We start from the raw sequence: 20,607 nt of genomic DNA, 5'->3' as shown, positions 1-20,607 counted from the left end.
TACTGACCATATTTAATATTTTACTTACCATATTTTATTTTTAACTGACCACATTTGATTTTTTACTGACCCAATTTAATTTTTTACTGGCCAAATTTGATTTTTTACTGACCAAATTTTATTTTTTACTGACCAAACTTTATTTTTTACTGACCAAAAAGTCGCTGCCGTTATGATGCTGTTCCAATGAAAAATGAACATGTTTTTTAGTACTTTATTGTTCTCAAATGCTTCTGCATTATCGAATTTTCTTTGCGTTCGTTCCTGTTTCGACTGTATTCCTCAGTCCTTGCTGTGTTCTAAAACCATAAAAGAAGTCACGACAAGAATCAACAAAAAGAAAAGTCGATTATGTAGTGCTAAAAAAATATATTTTTTTCATTGGAATAGCATCACTCATTTCTTTACATTGAGCCCTAGGAAATTAAATAGATCGTCTCGTGAATTTTTTCAACATTTTGGGTTAAATTTTCTCAATATTGAAACTTAAAAACCAATTTTCCAGAATGTTAAAACATTTTACCCTGAGAAACCAGAGAATTATGAGAAAGAGTTACCCTTTGCTTTTTTTAGTTTTATATCTGTTTTTCCTTTTTTACGTGTCCATCGCCATCTTAACGTTGGCTTGAGCCTCCGGAAGAAACGTAAATTAATCTACCTTAATCTGTCCTTGATATGCTTTCTTTCTTTCTCTCTCTCAATCACTCTTTCTATCTAAGTAAGTAAGATTTTACAGTTCTGTCTCTCTATATGCACACTCTCTATATGCACAGCTTTTGTGTCGGTTGCATTCAAAATCAATTTGTTTACATTTTGACAAAGTAATAAAGAAAATTATTTTCTTGGTAACTAATTTTTCTCGTTTTTAATTATCTTAATTTTGTTTTTTCTGTCTCATATTATAGTTAAAATAATACCGGAAATTCTAGAACAATAAAAAAAATAATAATTTATTAAAAGAAAGAGAAAAACCGTTGGGAATTTCAAAAAAAGTTGTGCATATTCAGAGAGAGAACTGTCAAAAAAAGTACCCAAACTGTGCATATAGCGAGACAGCACTGTATAGTAATGGATACTTAGTCTCTTACATCAACAATTGTCGTAACTTACTCGTCATCTAAACCAGTAATACTCGTATAAACTCCCTTTTCCTTTATTAAGTTACGGGAATTACTGATTTATAGGCCATGATTTATGAGACGACAATTGCTGAATCAATCAAAGACTTAACGTTTGAAAATTCGTTTAAATGTAATCCCTAAATGTTTCTTAAAGTTTAGTAAAAAAAAATATTTACTTGTATTGATTCTATAAAAAGAACTACGCAAATTTACGACCGTCCTAACCTCAAAAGGTCAACGTATTTTTCGACTCTTAGCCCTCTCTTATCAATGATAATGATAAGATTATTTAGTGCATTATTCTCTTGTTTAAAAGTTTCAGAGAAAATAGAGATTGAAATAACGTTATTTATCTTTTTGTTTGAAATTTTAGGAAACCTAACCTAACCTAACCTAATACACCTTAACGCAAAATAATTACGAAAAATTTTAAATTTCTGTTATTGATCTAGTTTATTGCCGTTTGAGAGATTTAAGAAGTGAAATACACAATGTGGAGATTTTTTTCCACTGTTTTATTCTGGAAGATTAAATCGATGATAAGATGGCGATGGCTGCACAGTGTGGAAGTCAAAATAAAGGTGCCAATAAAATTCCATTCAAATAAAATGATTAGACTTACTTTCGTCGATGCATCAGACAATTTTAATCCTAAACAAATCCAAAAGTTCTAAATTTAGAAAAAAAATGTAAGGTTACAGATGGATTACATTGTGATGTTTTATTATTTTCTATGTCTAGAAGTTTTATAGAGTTTTTTCCAACTTTTAATTTGCTCTTTATGTTAATATTTTGAGAAATTTTTAAAAGAAATCACATTTTATTTCTTTATATTTCTCATGAATTGCTGAATTATTTTAAAACTCTCAAAACTTTGTTTTGGATTTTGAGGTTAGGTCCATTATAACCTCACATTACAATTTTCTTTTGACGACCCTAAAAACAATCTTTTTAGTAACTTGCTTACTTTTCTTTAAGATATTATTGTTATGAACTAAACTTTTGTCTGAAGACCATAACTGACGATCATTGAGAATTTTCCTACCAATAATTAATTTAGATAGATCTATCAGCAGCTTTTCAAGTAAATAATTGCCTTGCAGATGTCACCAAATGGATAAGGGAATTTCAAGTGCTGTCGGGGATAAATGCGCCAAAGCACCTCATTTGCATTTGTTCAGATGGCTCCTACAGAAGTATCATTGTGAAGGGAAATGATGATTTGCGTCAGGATGCTCTGATGCAGCAAGTTTTTCTCTATATCAATGATATCTTCAAGACTGAGCAGCATCTGCAGAAGCTCCAGATTCGCACGTACAAAATCATTCCATTGACCAAGAGATCTGGCTTTATGGAGTTTTGTGACAATTCCACTCCTCTTACGATTTATCTGGCAAAAGCTCACAATCGCTACAGGCCCTTTGAAAAGACTTTCAATGAATGCCGTGCTGTTCTCATGAACTGCGCAAATCAAGATCCATCAGTGAAGTTGCAGAATTATTTAAAACTCTGTGAAGAAATCAAACCAGTATTCTACAATTATTTCCTGGAACAATTTCCAAGTCCCAGGGATTGGTACGAAAAAAGATTAGCTTACATCAATTCTGTAGCTTCGACTTCAATGGTGGGATTTGTTCTCGGGATTGGAGATCGTCATCTCAGCAATATTTTGCTGGACAAGAAGACAGCGCAAATCATTCACATTGATTTTGGTAAGTGAATTGAGCTTTGTCGACTTTTCTTATTTTATTATGTATTTTGGTTATTGTTGATTCAAATGATTCAAATTATCTTTTCAAAATGAAAGTGTTCTAACCTACATGCATTTTCTTATTACCTGCAATCGTATCAAACCGATATTGACCGATTTATTAACAATTTTTCTAAATTTAAAAGGAGTGGCAAAGCATCAAAGGCTTTGCGAAGTGCTCGAACTCGTGATTTAAATGTTATACCCATACCTCAAAAGTACTTTCGCATCATTTACCGTTTACCGGTCTTCACCCGATTTAAGCCGATTCATAAATCACTCAAAAAATCCCTGAAAATAATTTTAAGAGTAATACAATTGATTTTCGGACATAAATTACTTATCGGTTCATTACCGGTTCGCAACCGATTTGAACCGATATATAAATTACTCAAAATATATCCCAAAATACACCTCTCGGATCATTTAATTGAATTTCGTATAAAAATTAGTTATCGGTTATGAACCGGTTCATTACTAGTTCAAAATCGATTACGTAGACTCTCGCTCAATCGGCTCTTTTTCAATCGGGCGAAAAATTATGTCGACAATTTTCACGTATGAAGCTAATTCGCTCAGATTCGCTGTAGTTCTTCCTATTTTATAGTGATTCTTTATAATTGAGCGCTTTTTGTGGAATTTACAAACGCTTTGACGCCCAAATTTATCGATAAACCGGATGACATTTTGCCCCAAATGCCCAATTGAGAGAGAGTCTACTGTAGAATCAATTGAGTTTTGTCAAAAATTTCAAGACCTTTCCAACGAGCCCAAAACTAACCCCATTCATGTTTCATTCATTCCATTTTTATCCTTTGACCTTGAAAAACTGGTTTTAGGAATAATGGTCAAATGATCGCCTGGGTAATCCCTAGCCTAAAATATATCCAAAAATGAAAAAAATCGCACGACACGTTTTCGAGTAAACCCCAAAAAACATAGTTTTGGTGGGGATGGTGAGAAGAGGTATTTCAAGGATCCCTGGGTCGACTATGGGGTGTCTCCCGAAGATCCCAAGTCGCTATCTCTAACCGTTTGGCCTCTAGAGCAATAGCACAGCTGGATTGACAAACTACTTTTTTTCCGCCAGATGTGACCACTTTTGCCCAAAAAATGCCTTAACTAAGGACTTAATAAGTACTCTGAGAAAAATAGTTTGCAAAAGGATGTCAAAAGTTGGTCATCACTCCATGTAATTAACCAAAAAATTTAGTAACCCATTTTCCAACCAACTTTTTGCAAAAGGAGATCAATTTTTTGCAAAAGGAGGTCAATTTTTGTGAAAAAATGAGCACTTTCCAGTTGCTTCCAGTGTCAGTGTCGCTGTGTCACTCAGAATTGTCAAATGGCAGACAAAATATTAATTCACTTTAGAATTATTTTGCAAAGTGGTGATAATTTTCGCGTGTTTCTCAGTAATTATAATAGTGGAAATTGGGAGGAAAAGCTCTTCCGGTAGAAATTTGTGTTGTGATTGGGAAAAAGACAGTGCCGACAGAAATTAAATGAAATTTGAGCAGTGTTTTGCAGGAAAATTGCTTAAATTATTTATTTGCGAAATTAAATTTTGTGGTTCAGGGGGCTTGCTCAAGTCCCTGGAGTGTTGTTGTGTGATAAATATTTTGTATCCAAAAGACTTCAATAGTGAAATATTTAAAGATTTGTTCGCGAGGTTGCATCCCCAGTGCAAAAGTTTTTGACATTTCAGATGGTTCATTTATCAATGATCCGACGGCTAAAATTCTTACATTATATTAGTCTTGGATTAGGTTAAAACTGGCAAAATTTTCCAAGAAATTCAATAATAATAGCAAGTGTGAAAAATTTATTGAGAAAAAAATGTGTATAATCTTAGTAAAATTAAAACTGTTAAGTGCAATTGGCTTCTTCATTAATAATTCGGGTACGTCGATTTTGTGTTCATACGGCAGACAAGAACACTAAATTAGCTTTATGATATCTCAGTGTAGATGGCGCAGCTATAGTGTTCAGTTGTAGGCAAAAATTTGCAAAATATTTACATCCAATTGCAAATTTTTCGATTAATTTACAGCTGATCTCCAAAATCAATCAATTTTTGCAAACTATTTTTTTCACAGTACTTGTTAAAGACTTATTTTATGTACGTCTGAAAAGTTCTTATTTAAGAATATGGACAAATCCTTTACTTAGGATTGCTCTAGTAAGATCTTACCGTTTTGCGTCTACACATTAGTAGAATTTTTTTTTTAAAATGCCTTTCGTCATAACTTTAACACTTTTTGGGTGTAAAAATATATCAACATTTTTTAATGTTAATTTTACACCTTTTAAGGGTAAAATCAACATGAAGGAAGAGTAAATTAAACCCATAATACACCTAGAAAGGGTAATATTTACACCGTTTTCGGATCAGTACTGCAGGGTAAAATTAACATTTCCGGAATGTTATTTTAACTTTTTCGGATTTCTCTCAGTGTAGTGTGTAGACGTCTTGGCGTCTACACACTAGTTTTAGCTAGTCTTTAAAAGAAGCAGATACAATTGAGTCAAAATAACGTACAATTTACGTCAAAATTACGTTTTGATAACGTTAAAATTAGTTTTGAAGAAATGTCCAAGATTTAAACGGTTAAGCGAACCCAGCGGACCGATAAGACGGTCAAGCAACGAAACGAGATTTTTCTCCAAATTACAAAAATTCGTGTGGTTTTCAGGGATTTCTTTTGAAAAAGGCAGAATCCAACGAACCCCGGAACTTGTACCGTTTCGCCTAACTCGTGACATTGTGTCAGCAATGGGCTTCTTGGGTGTCGATGGCATCTTCAGACGATCTTGTGAGTTGACAATGGAAGTGTTGCGTGAAAATCAAGCAACAATTAACACAATTCTCGAGGTGCTCCTCCATGATCCCCTCTGCAATTGGAGCACGAGTCAGGTGGAGATGTGTGCATCGGCAAATGAGAGTATCCATGTGAATGAGCAGAAAAATGCATCAGCAACTCGAGCACTGTTTCGAGTTAATGAGAAACTCAGTGGACGCGATTCCAGCACCACTGTCCATTCGGTTGGCACTCAAGTGGAGAGGCTCATTCAGCAAGCTATAAATCCGGCAAATCTCTCACGAATGTTCTACGGTTGGTGTGCAATCTACTGATGCAGAAAAATATTGCATAGAGAGGCACAACCAAATGGATGTTGAAGGGAAACAGATCAGGTAAGATTTATAATTTTCATCATTTTTTTTTAATATTCTTGTCTTTCTTTGTTTTTTTTTTTGCATTCAACAAAATAATGTCAGAAACTCTCTTTTTTTTTCAAAAAACAAATATTTTATACACAAATGAATTAAATTGATCAGTTTTGTAAAACTGCTTGATCATCAGTCGAATTTGGGAAAGAATGCTTGAATGGGTAAGATGGGATCATCAGTGGCTATTGTGAAGTATTCTGGTATCCGTCGGTTTTTTGAATTGCTATTGACACTTTTTGCAGACTTTTCCGTTGAGATGTCATTGATGACGTTGTTGTTGATGATGGATTCGGTTGTTTTGGATGTAGAATGAGCATATGGACGATATGAGTGATCATTTTTGGCAATTTTCATAATTGATGTTTCGAGCTTGTGCTCGGTTGTTGTATCAACACTGGTACTCTCCGGGGAGCTTGTTTCTTCAACTCGATGTCTCTGTTTTGCACTAGCCAATTTGTCTTGAGCACTTTGGAAGCGTCTGTGAGATGTTGTGCTCGATCGTGTTGATGATTCCGAATCCGTTGTAGTTGATGTGGAGGTTGTTGATTTTTGATTGCGAAAATCTACTCTACTGGAACCTCGACGTGTGGGGAAACCCGTTGATCCTCGAGAAACAGGTCCTGGAATACAAATAAAAGTCAGCAACTTGTATTACCAAGTCGTTGGTTGCGTCTACCTCTGTCGTATCTGCATTTGTTTTGTATCTGCATTTGGTGCAATTCACAACACAGACGTCCCCTCTTGCGTGAAATGCTGACGCAAAAAAAATGCAGATACGACAGTGGTAGACGCAACCGACGAAGTATTCAAGTCCTTACCTTCAGTTGATGGCTTCGTGAAGGATGGACGAGTGAAATTGTTGTTCCTCGTTGGATGAAACCTCTTTGAAGTTGATGTTGTCGTCGTTGTTGTCGTACTGGATTCCGTTGATGATGTCTTTTCTTCACTTGCTTCCGTTGTTGTCGTTGAAGGTCGCGTAGGTAGTCGTTTTCTTGTAAACTTTGGCGTTGTGACTATCTCCGATGGTTGATTGGTTGTTGTTGATGTTGAAAGATTGCTGAGATAGTAACTACTGTTTTTCAAACTCAATCTAGGTCGACTAATAGAATTATACTTTGCCATTGGCTTCAGTGTTGATGAGTTTGTTTGAACCGCAACCGATGTTGTTGAAACGGTTGTTGTAGTGATATTGACAACCTCCTCTGATGTGGTTTTGACTGTTGTTGGAGCAACTTGATCAGTTACTTCAGTTGTAGGATCCGTTGTAATTTCTGGTGTCTCAGTTGTGGTCGTTGTCGTTTCCGTTTTCGGTCTCTGTCGGAATCTGGCTGAATGTCTGGTTGTAGAAGTGATCTCGGACGCTTCTGTTGTGACATTCTTTTCCACTCTTATGGATTCCTTTGGGAGTTTGTCAATCCAACTGGGATCACTGATGTTACTCTTGAAGCGATTGCCAGGTTTTCTTCTGCGATGTTTTAGTTTTGATTTGGGCGTTGTTGTCTCGAAGATCGTCACTGTTGATGATGATGAAGGATACTTCATGAACTTGTAGAAGTGTGTATGAGGCTCTGGAGCTGTTGTGGTTACATCGTTTGTATCCTCACGGACAGGTTTGATCAATTCGGTTGTCGTATCAAAGAGGCTTTTGTAGTCTATTGTGTTGCGAGTAGGAGTTGTTCCCGTAACAGCATCCTCAATTGTGAAGAAAGTATGACTCCCAGAGAATAGGGGCTTCTTGTGAAGTCCATAGCTATTGGGCGTCGGTAAGAAGGGCATCATTGGAGTGAAAGCGGTTCCAGTTGTCTCTTTGATTTCATTGAGTCTAAAGTGCGTCGGTGAGAGCCTATCACCAGAAGTTACCATTGTAGTTGGTATTGTTGGCAGGAGTGGATACTTCCGGGATGGTGATGTGAAATCCATGTAAGAGCTTGGCTGGAAGGAGAATCTAGTCAGATCCTGAAGCGGTGACTTGGAAATGTTGTATTTCTTCAAAATATCAATTGGTCGGAAGTTCTGTTCTCCACTTATGTCAACAGAAGATACACTTGAAGGAATCTGTGGTAGTCCTTCCATGATTTGAATAATATTCCGATGGCGATTGAGTTCATTGAGAACGTCGCTAGATTTTAGTGTAGGTTTAGCGTCCTTTACAACAGCATTCTCTCTCACAATAGGCGTAAAGGGTCCAGCCTCGAAGATTGACGCCTGTGTTTTATTCTGATTTCCCGTCCTAATGCCAGTTTCTCCAGTTTTCTGATCTGGAGTTGCACTGGGAGTTGGACTTGGTTGAACATTTGTCTGTTTGATTCTCTTAGGAGCTGTATTGTTGATGATCTTTGACACTGGCTGAACATTCTTGGTATTTTTCACAAAATTCGCTGCAACGACGTGATTCTTGAAAACATTTGGCGCCAAGACGGGAACGGTCAATTTCTCGAAGATATTCGAGTATGAGCCATATGGTTGCTTATGAGTGGTAGCAAGGGCCAAATGTGCTTGCAATTTATTGAGGACAGGATGTGGCTTCAGTGTTGTTTTCCCTTGAAATGTTGCCGATTGTGCTGCCGGCATCACTACAGGTGTATCTCTGAGGATGCGTGTCCAAGAGCGTACATGCAATGCAATGGAAAAGTAATCGTGATGAGAATACAACCGAAACGAGTGCAATTGAAAATTTGCATCCACGTAAAAGAGTGATTAGGCAAATATTTCTAGATCAAACTATCAATCAACTTAATCATAAATGTCTTAAATCTTTATGAAGAGATGCCAGTGATAAGTTAGTTATAGCTTATTTGTAAATTAAACATAATGTGAGCCAAGTTAAATTATGCGCATATGAAATTATATGTGTTAAATTTTAATGTAAATTGCTCCACTAAAGAACTGAAGTTCAACTGAAATGGAAACTGAAATACTCCCCAATGTCCCCACCCGTAATATTCGAATACAATAGCCCTAATTGCACAATTAGGAATTATCAAAATGTTGCAGATAAAACTCTGGCATTGGAAATAATTTCCTTATTTAATTTAATAATAGGTTATTTTGAAAAGTTTTAGGTTATGTTGAGCCTAACCTGAAAAATCAAATATATATGGCATGATTTTCCAATTCCAGTGCAGTAATTATCGTAAAATTCGAAGTTATGCATAACATAACCTCAAAGAACTTAATCTAATTATAACATTTCTCGTATAATTCACAAATTTTACAATCTCTTTTATCCTAGCATATTTTGTGAGCTTAAAATTTGATCCGCTTGAAATTCATGGTCCACAGAATATTTCTTCAGAGGAAAAGAAATTCGTGTTACCTAAAACAACATATTTAAACTAAAATCCCGAAAAGTCAAAATCTCGATACCCAAAATTCCGAAAAACCAAAATCTCGAATGCTTCAAAAACTTGAGTATCCAAAATTCCGAAAAGCTAAAATCCCCAGAATTCAAAATCTCGTATGGGCAAAAATCCCAAATAGTCAAAATCTTGAAAAGCCAAAAATTGCGAAAAGACCAAAATCCCGAAAGATAAAACCCCGAAAGCCAAAATCTCGAATGTTCAAAATTCCTAAAGTCAATATCCCGAAAACCAAAATCCCGAATGTTAAAAATCTCGAAAGTCAAAATTACGAAAGCCAAAATTCCGTAAATTCAAAATTCTGAAAAAAAAAATCCCGAAAGATAAAACCCCTAAAGCCAAAATCTCGATAGCCAAAATCCCGAAAGTCCAAATTACAAAAGCCAAAGTTATGAAGGCTAAATTTCCGAAAAGCCAAAATCGCAAATTGTTCAAAAACTCAAGAAGTCAAAATACCGAAAAGCTAGAATCCCGAAAAGTCAAAATCCCGAACAGTCAAAATTCCGAAAGCCCAAATTGCGAACGCCTCAATTTCGAAAGGACCAAAATCCCGAAAAACAAAATCCCGAAAGTCAAAATCACGAAAGCCAAAATCCCAAAAGCCAAATTCTCGAAAGTAAAAATTACGAAAGCCAAAATTCTGTAAATTCAAAATTCTGAAAAGACCAAAATCTCGAAAGATAAAACCCCAAAGCCAAAATTCCGAAGGCCCAAAATCCCGAAAAGCCAAAATCGCAAATGGTTCAAAAACTCGAGAAGCCAAAATACCGAAAAGCTAGAATCCCGAAAAGTCAAAATTCCAAAAGCCAAAATTACGAACGCCTAAATTTCGAAAGGACCAAAATCCCGAAAGTCAAAGTCACGAAAGCCGAAATCCCAAAAGCCAAGTTCCCGAAAGTCAAAATTACGAAAGCCAAAATCCCAAACGCATGAATTCCGAAAGGAAGAACCAAAATCCCGAACGTCAAAATCCAGTATCCTTAATAGTGTCATTGGATACTCCCACGATTGCACCCGTGATTGCTTAAGACAAAGGGAAATTTTCTGTGTTTTAGGAAATTATTCTCACATTATCCTCCGTATAATTTCGACCCTTTCAGATCTTTGACCATTCGGTATTTTGGCTTTCGGGTTTTTTTTCGGAATGTTGGTAATCGGGATTCTAGCTTTCAAGATTTTGGCTTTCAGGATTTTGGCTTTTAGGGATTGTGTCTTTTCCGGATTTTTACCCATACGGGATTTTGACGTTCGGAATTTTGGCTTTAGGGATTTTGGCTTTCGGAATTTCGATCCATTCAATTTTTGACTTTCGGAATTTTGGCCGTCACCAAATTGATGAAATAAAGAAAAATCGAAAGTCGAAAAACAAGATCAAAAATAGTGAAAAGAAAGAAATAGAGCTCCCCTTTCTTAAGTCTAATACTCACCTGAATATCAATGAACTTGGGCTAGCTGAGAGCAGAGGAATGTAGCTGTAGTGGCTAATTGAGGGACTCATTCCCACCGATGGGACTACGACTGGGATCTTGGGCGTTGAGGAGTGAACCAGGGGTAGATGGTGGTCAATCTCACTCAGGTAGATGGGCTGTTTGTTGCCGTAGGAGATAGGGCTGAGTCCGGATGTAGTGACAGTATATTTGGGCGAGAAAGGCTTTAGGGGGATGTCATTGAGGAGTGCGGCACGATACTTTGGACTAGAGGCGTTGACGCCAAAGATTGCAAAGGGATTCCTGTACTGATTGTTACTGCTGTACTGCTGCTGTTGATTACTGTATTGGGTCTGAAGGTCCTTCATCCTAGCGTTCAGCAGTTGAGCATTGTAATGGGCTATTTGCAGAAGTTGAGCCGTATTGGCTTTTGCGAGGGTTGGGATTGAGATGAATTGAGTAGCTTGGGGTTTGTGAACGGGCTGAACTGCCTGGACAGCTTGTACAGCCTGGACAGGGCTATACAGAGTCTGTACAGCCTGGACAGGACGCCAGGCCATCTGAAAAAATATATAAACTCTCGTAAGACATAATCCAATTACCTCAAAATTTTTTAAACGTTTTTTCAGTCAATAAAATAAATGCAGGAAATTAGACACCACGGATGGTCTTCGTACTTTCTTCTCCTTTATTCTATCATACAATCTGTATGAAAGAGAAAGTACAAAGGTCACCATCGTGTATAATTTCCCGTAAGTATACCTTAAAAATCTTTGACAAAACTTACCGCTAAATTTATTGATCTCGCTGTGGAATCTTCACAACATGAAAGATCAACGAGAATCACCAGGAAGAGTCCTAAAAGCAATAAATCGTCTTGTACAGAATTCTCAAGATAAAAGTTATTATATGATCGAGCACTTGAGGTTAAAACATTGAGAGAAAAAATGATCCCACAATTGCAATTCAGTGAGAGAAGCGTCTTTAGAGCTAATTATCGTGATTTTTTCTTCTTGTAATAGGCTGTAATTTAATTAGTTGATTACAAATGATCATCCAATCAACTAATAAGCTGCAGTGTTTAGCTTACTAACACTGTTAATCGCGAAAATGGAAATATTTTGCAACTTCTTGTGTGAGATGCATCTATATGATCAACTATTTCTGTTTTTAAGACATTCATCTTTAAGATTTTATTTAGAAAGTCATAAATTTTAATGAATTTCATATATTTTATGGTTTTCTAAGCACTTATGAATTATTTAAGAGATGCACAAAACATGAATTTATCAAACTTGTAGTTTAGTTTAGGAGATCTATTGGGTATTTTTATACAAGTTCTTTTATTTGTTTCCAATAAACAAAAAAAACCCGCGCAATATATTTTGTGAATGACTTTCTAAAGAACCGATATTGTATTTATTTTATCGTGTATTTAGGAATTAATTAAAAATTACTTTCACTGGAAAATTTGCAATTCATTTATTCCAGCATCCAGACATTGCATAAAATGGTTGTTTTTGTAATTAAACAGCCAATAGATGTGATAAAGAAAATTATGCTGTAGTATTAAATTTCCGTTTTGTTAATATTCACTGTTTTTTTATGCAAACTTCAAAGAAAAAACCGTTAACAACTCTATAAGGCCTGATTAAGACAAAATTCATGAAATTATCCGTGAGAACTATTTAGCTCTGGGATTATTCACTGAGAAAAATTGCCTAAAGGCGAATTTTTTTGACCCAAAAATTTCAATAGTTAATGAATGTTTATGGTATTATTGACTGCTCTCAAATTAAATGAATCTTAATATTGAATGAAATGTTTTGAAAGAATTCTATCCGACTCCTCATAATTTTTACAATCAGTTTATCTCCTGAATCTATTATATAATGTAATTTTTGCCTTTTCTTTAAGGAATAAACATGAAATATGATATAAAACCGCCACTGACAATTTGACTGGACGATATGTAAAATCACTTCATTTCCGTAAAAAATAAATAATAATGATAGCACACAAATATAGTTAAATCGTAAGCAACCAAAATCCCGAAAACCAAAATCCCGAACGCCAAAATCTCGAAAAGGCCAAAATCCCGAAAGCCAAAATCCCAAAAAGGCCAAAATCCCGAAAACCAAAACCCCGAAAGCCAAAATTCTGAAAGCCAAAATCCCGAAACCAAAACCCCGAAAGCCAAAATCCCGAAAGCCAAAATCTCGAAAGCCAAAATATCGAACGCCAAAATCTCGAAAAGGCCAGAATCCCGAACGCTAAAATCCCGAAAACCAAAATCCCGAAAGCCAAAATCCCGAACGCCAAAATCTCGAAAAGGCCAAAATACCGAAAGCCAAAATCCTGAAAGCCAATATCCCGAAAACCAAAATCCCGAAAGCCAAAATCCCGAAAGCCAAAATCCCGAACGCCCAAATCCTGAAAAGGCCCAAATCCCGAAAGCCAAAACCCAAAATCTCGAACGCCAAAATCCCGAAAGCCAAAATCCCGAAAGCCAAAACCCCGAAAGCCAAAATCCCAAAAGCCAAAATCCCGAACGCCAAAATCTCGAAAAGGCCAAAATACCGAAAGCCAAAATCCTGAAAGCCAAAATCCCGAAAGCCAAAATCCCGAAAGCCTAAATCCTGAAAGCTAAAATCCTGAATGGGATGAAATTATATGGAGAATAATGTATAGAATAATTTACAAAACACAGAAAATTTACTTTTGCCTCCAACGAGCGCGGATGCAATCGTGGGAGTAGCTACGACAGCTTTAAGAATTCGGGACTTTGGCTTTCAGAATTTTGGCCTATTCGGGATTTTGGTTTTCGGAATTTCCCGGGACCCAGTTAAATTACCACTGCCATGCACACAATAACTTTTTTTTCGGAAACACGTTTTCAAAACTGCATATGAGATTGAGCGAGGTGACTAATACATAGATTTCATTCACTCTCACTGAAATTAACATATAAAAATTATTTACAAAACAAAAGATATAGTGCGTTGATCATAATGCATAAAGTAATTTAAAAAAAAAATTTAATTATAGCAATATAACAAAATGAAAAAACAAAATAATTAATTTTTGTTTGGAAGGGTATTTTTAAATCTTATCAAATGGTTAGCCGAAATTAGAAAGAATTATTACTTGAATAACCATAAATTTCGATTACTTTTTCCATCTTTTTAGTGGACTAATTACATTGGATAAAATAGGATTGTCAAAGTCAAAATCTAATGCAGAGATGTGCAATATTTTGTGCATATTTTGACGTTTATTCGGTTTCGAACGGTTCTTGCATACCCCTGTTGTATTTCGTTAAATAAGTTTTTTTATTTTGTAATTTTTCAATCTCTCAAACTTTTAGGATTAAGGGCAGAATCACATTGACAGTAAAATTCTCACCGTATTTCGTTAATTTACGCATTTTCATTGCAATTCTTACGCAAATTCTCGATTACCGTATTACCTTATCTCATACTCGGTGGCACTTGGTGAAAATAATATAAGAAAATTGAAGAAATAAAACGAAAATTCGATAAACGGTAAGCAAAAAAAAACTGTAAGAGAAATAATTCGTACAGTTTTTTTCTCACCGTTTATTGAATTTTCGTTTTATTTCTTCAATTTTCTTATATTATTTTCACCAAGTGCCACCGAGTATGAGATAAGGTAATACGGTAATCGAGAATTTGCGTAAGGATTGCAATGAAAATGCGTAAATTAACGAAATACGGTGAGGCTACGCCGAGCATTTTATTGTCAATGTGATTCTGCCCTAAATGTAAGAAACTTTACAATAGCTAACTAAATGAAAGTATCTTAAAAATTTTAGAATAGATCAATTATGTGTAGGATACAAACAGGCAAATAGACAGTAAATAAATTAATTTTTTTCACTAAAAAACCTTAGTCTTTACAAAAATGTGTCTAATATAAATCCCGCTATTTTTTTTTAATTTTCTTTATCTTCATTACTATACCCAATTTAACTTTATCGCTTAATTATTCTAAGAATAATGCCAAATCGTAATTTATTATTATAAAATATTAACTATTACAATTTATTTTATTCTTACAAAACTTCAAAATATTTTTTTCCTGTATAATGAAAAAAAATGTAAAATATTATAAAAATGTTCATAAATGTGTCTATAACCCATTGAAAAGTTCGTAAAATTTTTCCTTTTTCGCAAATAATGTTCGTAACATGATCACTTTACGAGCCTTTTTTTGTTCGTTTACAAACATTTGTTCGCAAATTTTTGTATATTTGGCAAAACTGTACGAACAAAAAACAAAATTTTACGAACATTTCTCTGTATGTTTATGAACATTGGACAAATTATGTTTGTGAAAAAAGTACAAGCTTTACAAACCTTTTTAATGGGTTATATGATTTACGAACATTTCGTAGGAATTAACCAATTCACGAATACTTACGAACAATTTTAGAAATTACTTTATATTTGTATAAAAAAATATTATAAAATTCACTAATCAGTCGATAAGTATTTTTTGTTCTTTTACAAACATTTGTTCATACATATTTGCAAAAATACAAAAAAGTGTTCGTAAAATTTAGTAATTTGTTCGTAAAGTTTTGCCAGCCAAAAAACATACAAAGAAATGTTTGCTAAAGAACAATAAAATAAATGTTTGACAAGTTCTCATGTTACGAATAATTATTTATGAAAAATAATTTTACGAACTTTTTAGTGATACGATTTAGGTGATACGATTCACGAGTATTTTATAAGTTAAGAAATGATCGGTCTTTAATCGTAAAGCTTATCCATGTTAATTGTATAACTTCTATAATTTTTTTGGCAAAAACATTACAAAAAGAAATAAATTAAAAGAAAACCATCACCTATCTTATAAAACGGCGGTAACCCAATGATTCTTTTGAAATACTGAGTAGTGAAAATTTTGAAATAATCTTGTAAAGCATAAAATATTACTAACCCTAACTGAGATGTTCTCTCTAAAAATGAAGCGTAACTAATTTTAATTTTATGATTGTAAGCGTTAAAACCAAATTTTTGGCAATTTCAAATCCTTTTTTAATTCGAACACTATATATTTTTCTCATATTCCTTATACAAACATAATGGAAATATATTTTATTAGCCAGTCTTAAGTCACGCATTTCATAAAAAATAGGTCAGATTCATTAAAGAAACATAAGAAAAATATTAAATGTACAAAATCGAAATATGTGCGAAGCCTGAAAGCCTATGCCTAGGGTAAAATTAGGTAATTCGAAATCATTTGACATTTTTAAATAATCTTTTAGCTTAAAAAACTGCACTGTAAAATGATCATTTCTTGCTAGAAGTAGGGACACTTTGAAAAAAGTGTCCTCACTTATTTAATCGTCTTTGACATGTTTCAGATGAGTTGTAAATGATGAAATTACGTAACTTTTAAAATAGGATAACTTAACTTGATTAATTGGAACTAGGGATAAAATTTTACAGATTTTGGAAAACATCAAAACTGTAAACTCGCAATTAATAGAAAGCAATCTAAATGCGACCGATTTAAACAGAAGTAGATTTTAAGGCTTTTCGACTGGCGTAAGATAACTATAGTGATAAAAGAGCCATTTATGTCCTCTATTTCCATAATTCTATTTTCTATCTAATCTAATTTACTGCAATTCATTTTCCTTGGTGAACTTTTAATAGGTCTCATCACTTATCAAAAACAGCCAAACTGTATTTTATAATTTTTTTAATTTTCACAATCAATTTAGATCAATGCAATTGTATTTTATCCAAATTAGATTCTTATTATCCATTGCGGGGGGGTGGGGGGCTCCGGTCAAAATTCCGAACGCCAAAATGCCGAATTATTAAAAGTTTCATAACTAGTGTAATAGTGCTATCACACTAGAATTTTCCCAATTTAATTTTAAATTCAATTGAGCATTATAAGATTTCTAGAATTTACTTGAAAATTCTCACAGCCAGGACACATTTTACACGAAATTTGCTCAATTTTAAATAGTGTCGCAAGATTTTTGTTTGTGAATGACTCCGGAAAATGTGTAATAGTACTTAAAATGTCTTATAAGTCACTTATCTGTATGCAAAAGAATCCCCAAAACCAGAAAAAAAGGTTGTAGGCAAAGGAGCTCATGAAGAGACTCTTGTACAGTCTTGTTGAAAATCTGTGTGAAGTCATCCCAACTACGATTTCTTGAAACAACAATTTCCTTCGAATTGCTTTATAGGACCTTAGTAAATTACTGCCGATTCTGAAGTTTCACTCGCGTACAAGTTTATCACTAATCACTGTACTTATTTTATTTATTTTGGTCACAAATAATAAATAATTACGAGTGAATAAATTTAATAAGAACAATTTGGTTCAAAAGGATGATTGTTTAACTGCAATAAAATTGAAATTAATGAGCAATTTTAACATTTTAATTTGCTGAATTCAAATTTAATTGAGCAATCACATTTATGCTATTTAAGCATGTTTAAACATGTTTTGATGAGCCAAGTATTAGTTTATATCAATAACTAGGCGAAAATCTATCAATTCAAATGATTTTTAATACAAAATAACGCATAGGAACAATTCGTCTGAAAATTAAATTGAATTTACAAATTGATAAAAATCCTAATGCGATAGCACGGTAAGACGGGGTAATTTAAAATTACGTCTATTTTAGAATTTTGAGATTTTCACTGTGCTTCAGATGGTCAAATAGAAAAAGAAAACCACGAAGAAGTACAGGACATTACATTCGAGAGCACTTCTTCATTGCCTTTTCCTTTTGTCATCTAAAACTGTTAGGAAAAATCAAAGTTCCAAATTACACTTAATTCCAAATTATCCCATCTTACCCTACAGGATTGTAAGGCACAATGTGATAAAACTCTCATTTTATTTTTTCACGAGCTCTTATACGCGCGGTTTCCAATAAGCTCATTCTTATTGCAAATTTACCGTCCTATAACTTTTTTGAAAGGAAATGTACTTTGCGAATCATTTTCTTTTTTTTTTTTTGTTAGTCTTTTTCAAAAGTGCTGGAAGCAATATTAACAAGCATGAAATGGTCTCGCTGAGATCACTGGTAAAAATAAATTATTAAAATTTAAATTAAAAATAATCCAAATTTGATCCTTTTGCAAAGGATGGATCAAATTTCAAATTTTGAATGCACATTTAGCATAGAGCATGTGAATTTGATCCATCCTTTGCAAAAGGATCAATTTGATCCTTTTATTTTTACCAGTGATTAGGTGTAATTTTTTCTTTATCGCACCTATTTTTTGATGAGGAATTAATTGCATATCATTTCAATTTTAAAAAAATATGTTTTTGACAAGAAGTCTCTTTGCGACACTGTTTGTTTTTTTGCATTGTATAATCTCTAATCGAGTATAAAAAAAAAACTGGAAATTTGAGGAACAAAAGAAGTGGTCGAAATTACAAGCTGGCCGAAATTTGGTACAGTTACGTTAACCAAATTTAATGGTGATTTAATTATTCCAATCGTTATTTACTACTTTAAAAAATGCCAAACAAGATCATAACCATCAGAATTATATGTGTACTTGTCGGTTCCTCGACTATCGGGAGATTTGAGTCCTTTAATTTTTGTTTTTACTCAAGAAAATATTCTTCTTTTTCTCAGTGTTCTTCACGTTTCACTTTAATTATTTGCATAGAAACCTCAAATATTTCTAGCACAAAGTTTTTTAAATGGTCTCTAAAATTGGTGACGCTCATTTTTCCTGAAGTTTTAATCAATATTTTAACCCCAATGCATTGAACTTCTTTTGTAATTGTTGTAAAACACTCAACTCACCCCAAATCACAAAGCTCAGCAGTTTGGTATTCATAATTGTTACAGAAGAAGTCTATGGATAATGATGAATTGTTTCTTGTTTTTTTTTCTATCTAATACTAAAAATCACTCAATTGGTTGTTACTTTTTTTTGCACAGGAAAAAAAGAGAGAATTGTGTATAAATGTTACTTTGAGGAAATTGTATTTAATCACATAATTGAGCACAAATTGTCTCTTTATAGCTAAGAGGTTTATTGCTGAAAAAAAATTGGGAACACTTATGGAAATTTCATTGAAAGACTAATTTTTGCACAGGGTTTAAGTTTGTGGTATCACTTAATTGGGAGTTTGTGGGGTAAAAAAATGTCACAGGGGTCACAGGTCAGTGGAATCTTTAGCTTCCGAGTAACAAGGCACAAAAGAGTTTTTAGCTTGTCTTTTTTAGTCTATTTTGCAATTATTTTTTTTCTTATAATCCAGCATAAAAAGCAGGACAGCAACTAACAACACAAACTTCCCACATTTTGTGCGATTGAAGACACGGAACTTGATTGCACAGAATTGATTGTAATTGTTGATGAAAGACACGACAAATTTTCTTTTATTTCACCTTCTTGCGCGCACTAATTCAAATTAGAAAATGTATGTCTCTCCGGATATCCAAAAAAGGGCTGCACTAGTAATTTTTTTTTTGGATTTTTTTCTTCTTTCAATTTGATTATTTTCACAAATGAACGTGACAAAAATGCTTGATTTTTGGGTGAAAACAGTCTCTCTGAATTTTTATTGATGAATAGAAAAATTATGCGAATGTTGCTTGTGATGATGGTTTTTTTTTTTGAGAGAAAGAAGAGTGTGGACTTCTTTATTCGCTGCTACCAGCGAAACTTAACTGTTTCTGAGACAAGTACTCAAATCATACTAATGCGTTTACTGGTGCTGGAATTCTTCGGTACCCACCTTTGAGTTTTGCCTTCAGCTGCACCATCTCTCGATTATACCGATAGATTGCACCCATATGTATATATTGAAAACATCTACAATAAATACAGTTGCCTCTCGATTTTAATCATTCAGGTGTGTATATGATTTTTATGTTTAATCGCAACACATATACATACAATTCCTAAGCACGCGAAGAAGCTCCAAGAAGTCGATGGTCTCATGGCAAATTTTTCTATGATAAATCCCCTCCTTAAGCTAATTTGTGAATTTTTGTCGTTTACTGCTCTTTTCTTTAATCTAACATCACTTCCTCCATGTATCACCTGAGGCAATTTTCTAACGCACCGAGAATATAGAATTATTCCTCTTAAAGAAAATATTCTCGGGACCCAATCTTTACCCCAAAGATCGACACACAGTCATACGGATTGAAGAGACACACCACAAGAGACAAATAAATTTAATTGAGTGTCTATATGAGTAGTGCAAGTGTGAATAAATATATTTATTTGAGTAGAGTATCATTTAAATTAAGCACAAAAGTCAAGTTCATGAGCAAAAATACACGCACGATGTAGGGTAACGGATGTAATTTACTGCTGAACGCACTTTCTCACTAGAATTTTCTTCAATATATTTTTTTCTTACAGCACATCAGTGTTGATTTGTAGTGGGAAATTTTCAAAATAGCATCTTCTTTTGTAAAATAGACGGTTAGATAGGTTTATGAATAGTTATAACTCAAAAAAGAATTAGCGAAAAAAATATCAAGGGGATAGTCATTGAGAGTATTTGTGCTTAAGATGGCTTTGAAAGAATATCCAACTTTAAAAATTAAAATTTTGCAACCTACAATTTCACGATTGATAGAAAAAAAATTTTTACTAAGAGTAAGACTTGATTTTTTGTTCTAATTTGAATCTAAAACCTATAGAAAAGGTAAGAAAAAGTGGTCAAGACA

General features: G+C 33.9%; 2 protein-coding genes across 2 annotated transcripts in view; one reads left to right on the top strand and one right to left on the bottom strand.

The window, feature by feature from the left end:
- Window positions 1-20,607, top strand: part of LOC129804748 (serine/threonine-protein kinase ATM-like) — a 49,347-nt gene that overhangs the window by 18,915 nt on the left and 9,825 nt on the right. The window contains exons 4-5 of the mRNA XM_055852316.1: window positions 2,225-2,833; window positions 5,568-6,067. Coding sequence (XP_055708291.1) covers window positions 2,225-2,833; window positions 5,568-6,007 — 1,049 coding nt within the window. The 3' untranslated portion in view covers window positions 6,008-6,067. The remainder of the gene's footprint in view (window positions 1-2,224; window positions 2,834-5,567; window positions 6,068-20,607) is intronic.
- LOC129804747 (mucin-2-like) lies at window positions 6,069-19,685 on the bottom strand. Its single transcript, XM_055852315.1, has 5 exons — window positions 18,721-19,685; window positions 11,677-11,747; window positions 10,890-11,449; window positions 6,922-8,690; window positions 6,069-6,723 (listed from the first exon to the last, which is right to left on the bottom strand). Exons 1-5 carry the CDS (start codon window positions 18,752-18,754, stop codon window positions 6,233-6,235), a joined length of 2,925 nt encoding a protein of 974 aa, XP_055708290.1. The 5' UTR covers window positions 18,755-19,685; the 3' UTR covers window positions 6,069-6,232.

This window comes from Phlebotomus papatasi, chromosome 2, assembly GCF_024763615.1.
Source record: "Phlebotomus papatasi isolate M1 chromosome 2, Ppap_2.1, whole genome shotgun sequence".
In the NCBI taxonomy this organism is placed as follows: Eukaryota; Metazoa; Arthropoda; class Insecta; order Diptera; family Psychodidae; genus Phlebotomus; species Phlebotomus papatasi.
The sequence above is the reverse complement of the archived record's forward strand: the minus strand, read 5'-3'. Positions and strand labels throughout refer to the sequence as shown.

What these genes read in the sequence shown, in the direction of transcription:
- LOC129804747 (XM_055852315.1), bottom strand. Translation starts at nt 18,754, where the DNA reads ATGAATACCAAACTGCTGAGCTTTGTGATTTGGG. An exon ending in GCTGAGCTTTGTGATTTGGG is followed by an intron (nt 11,748 to 18,720) that starts GTGAGTTGAGTG and finishes TATTGCTTTTAG; the next exon opens with GACTCTTCCTGGTGATTCTC. An exon ending in CGAGATCAATAAATTTAGCG is followed by an intron (nt 11,450 to 11,676) that starts GTAAGTTTTGTC and finishes ATATTTTTTCAG; the next exon opens with ATGGCCTGGCGTCCTGTCCA.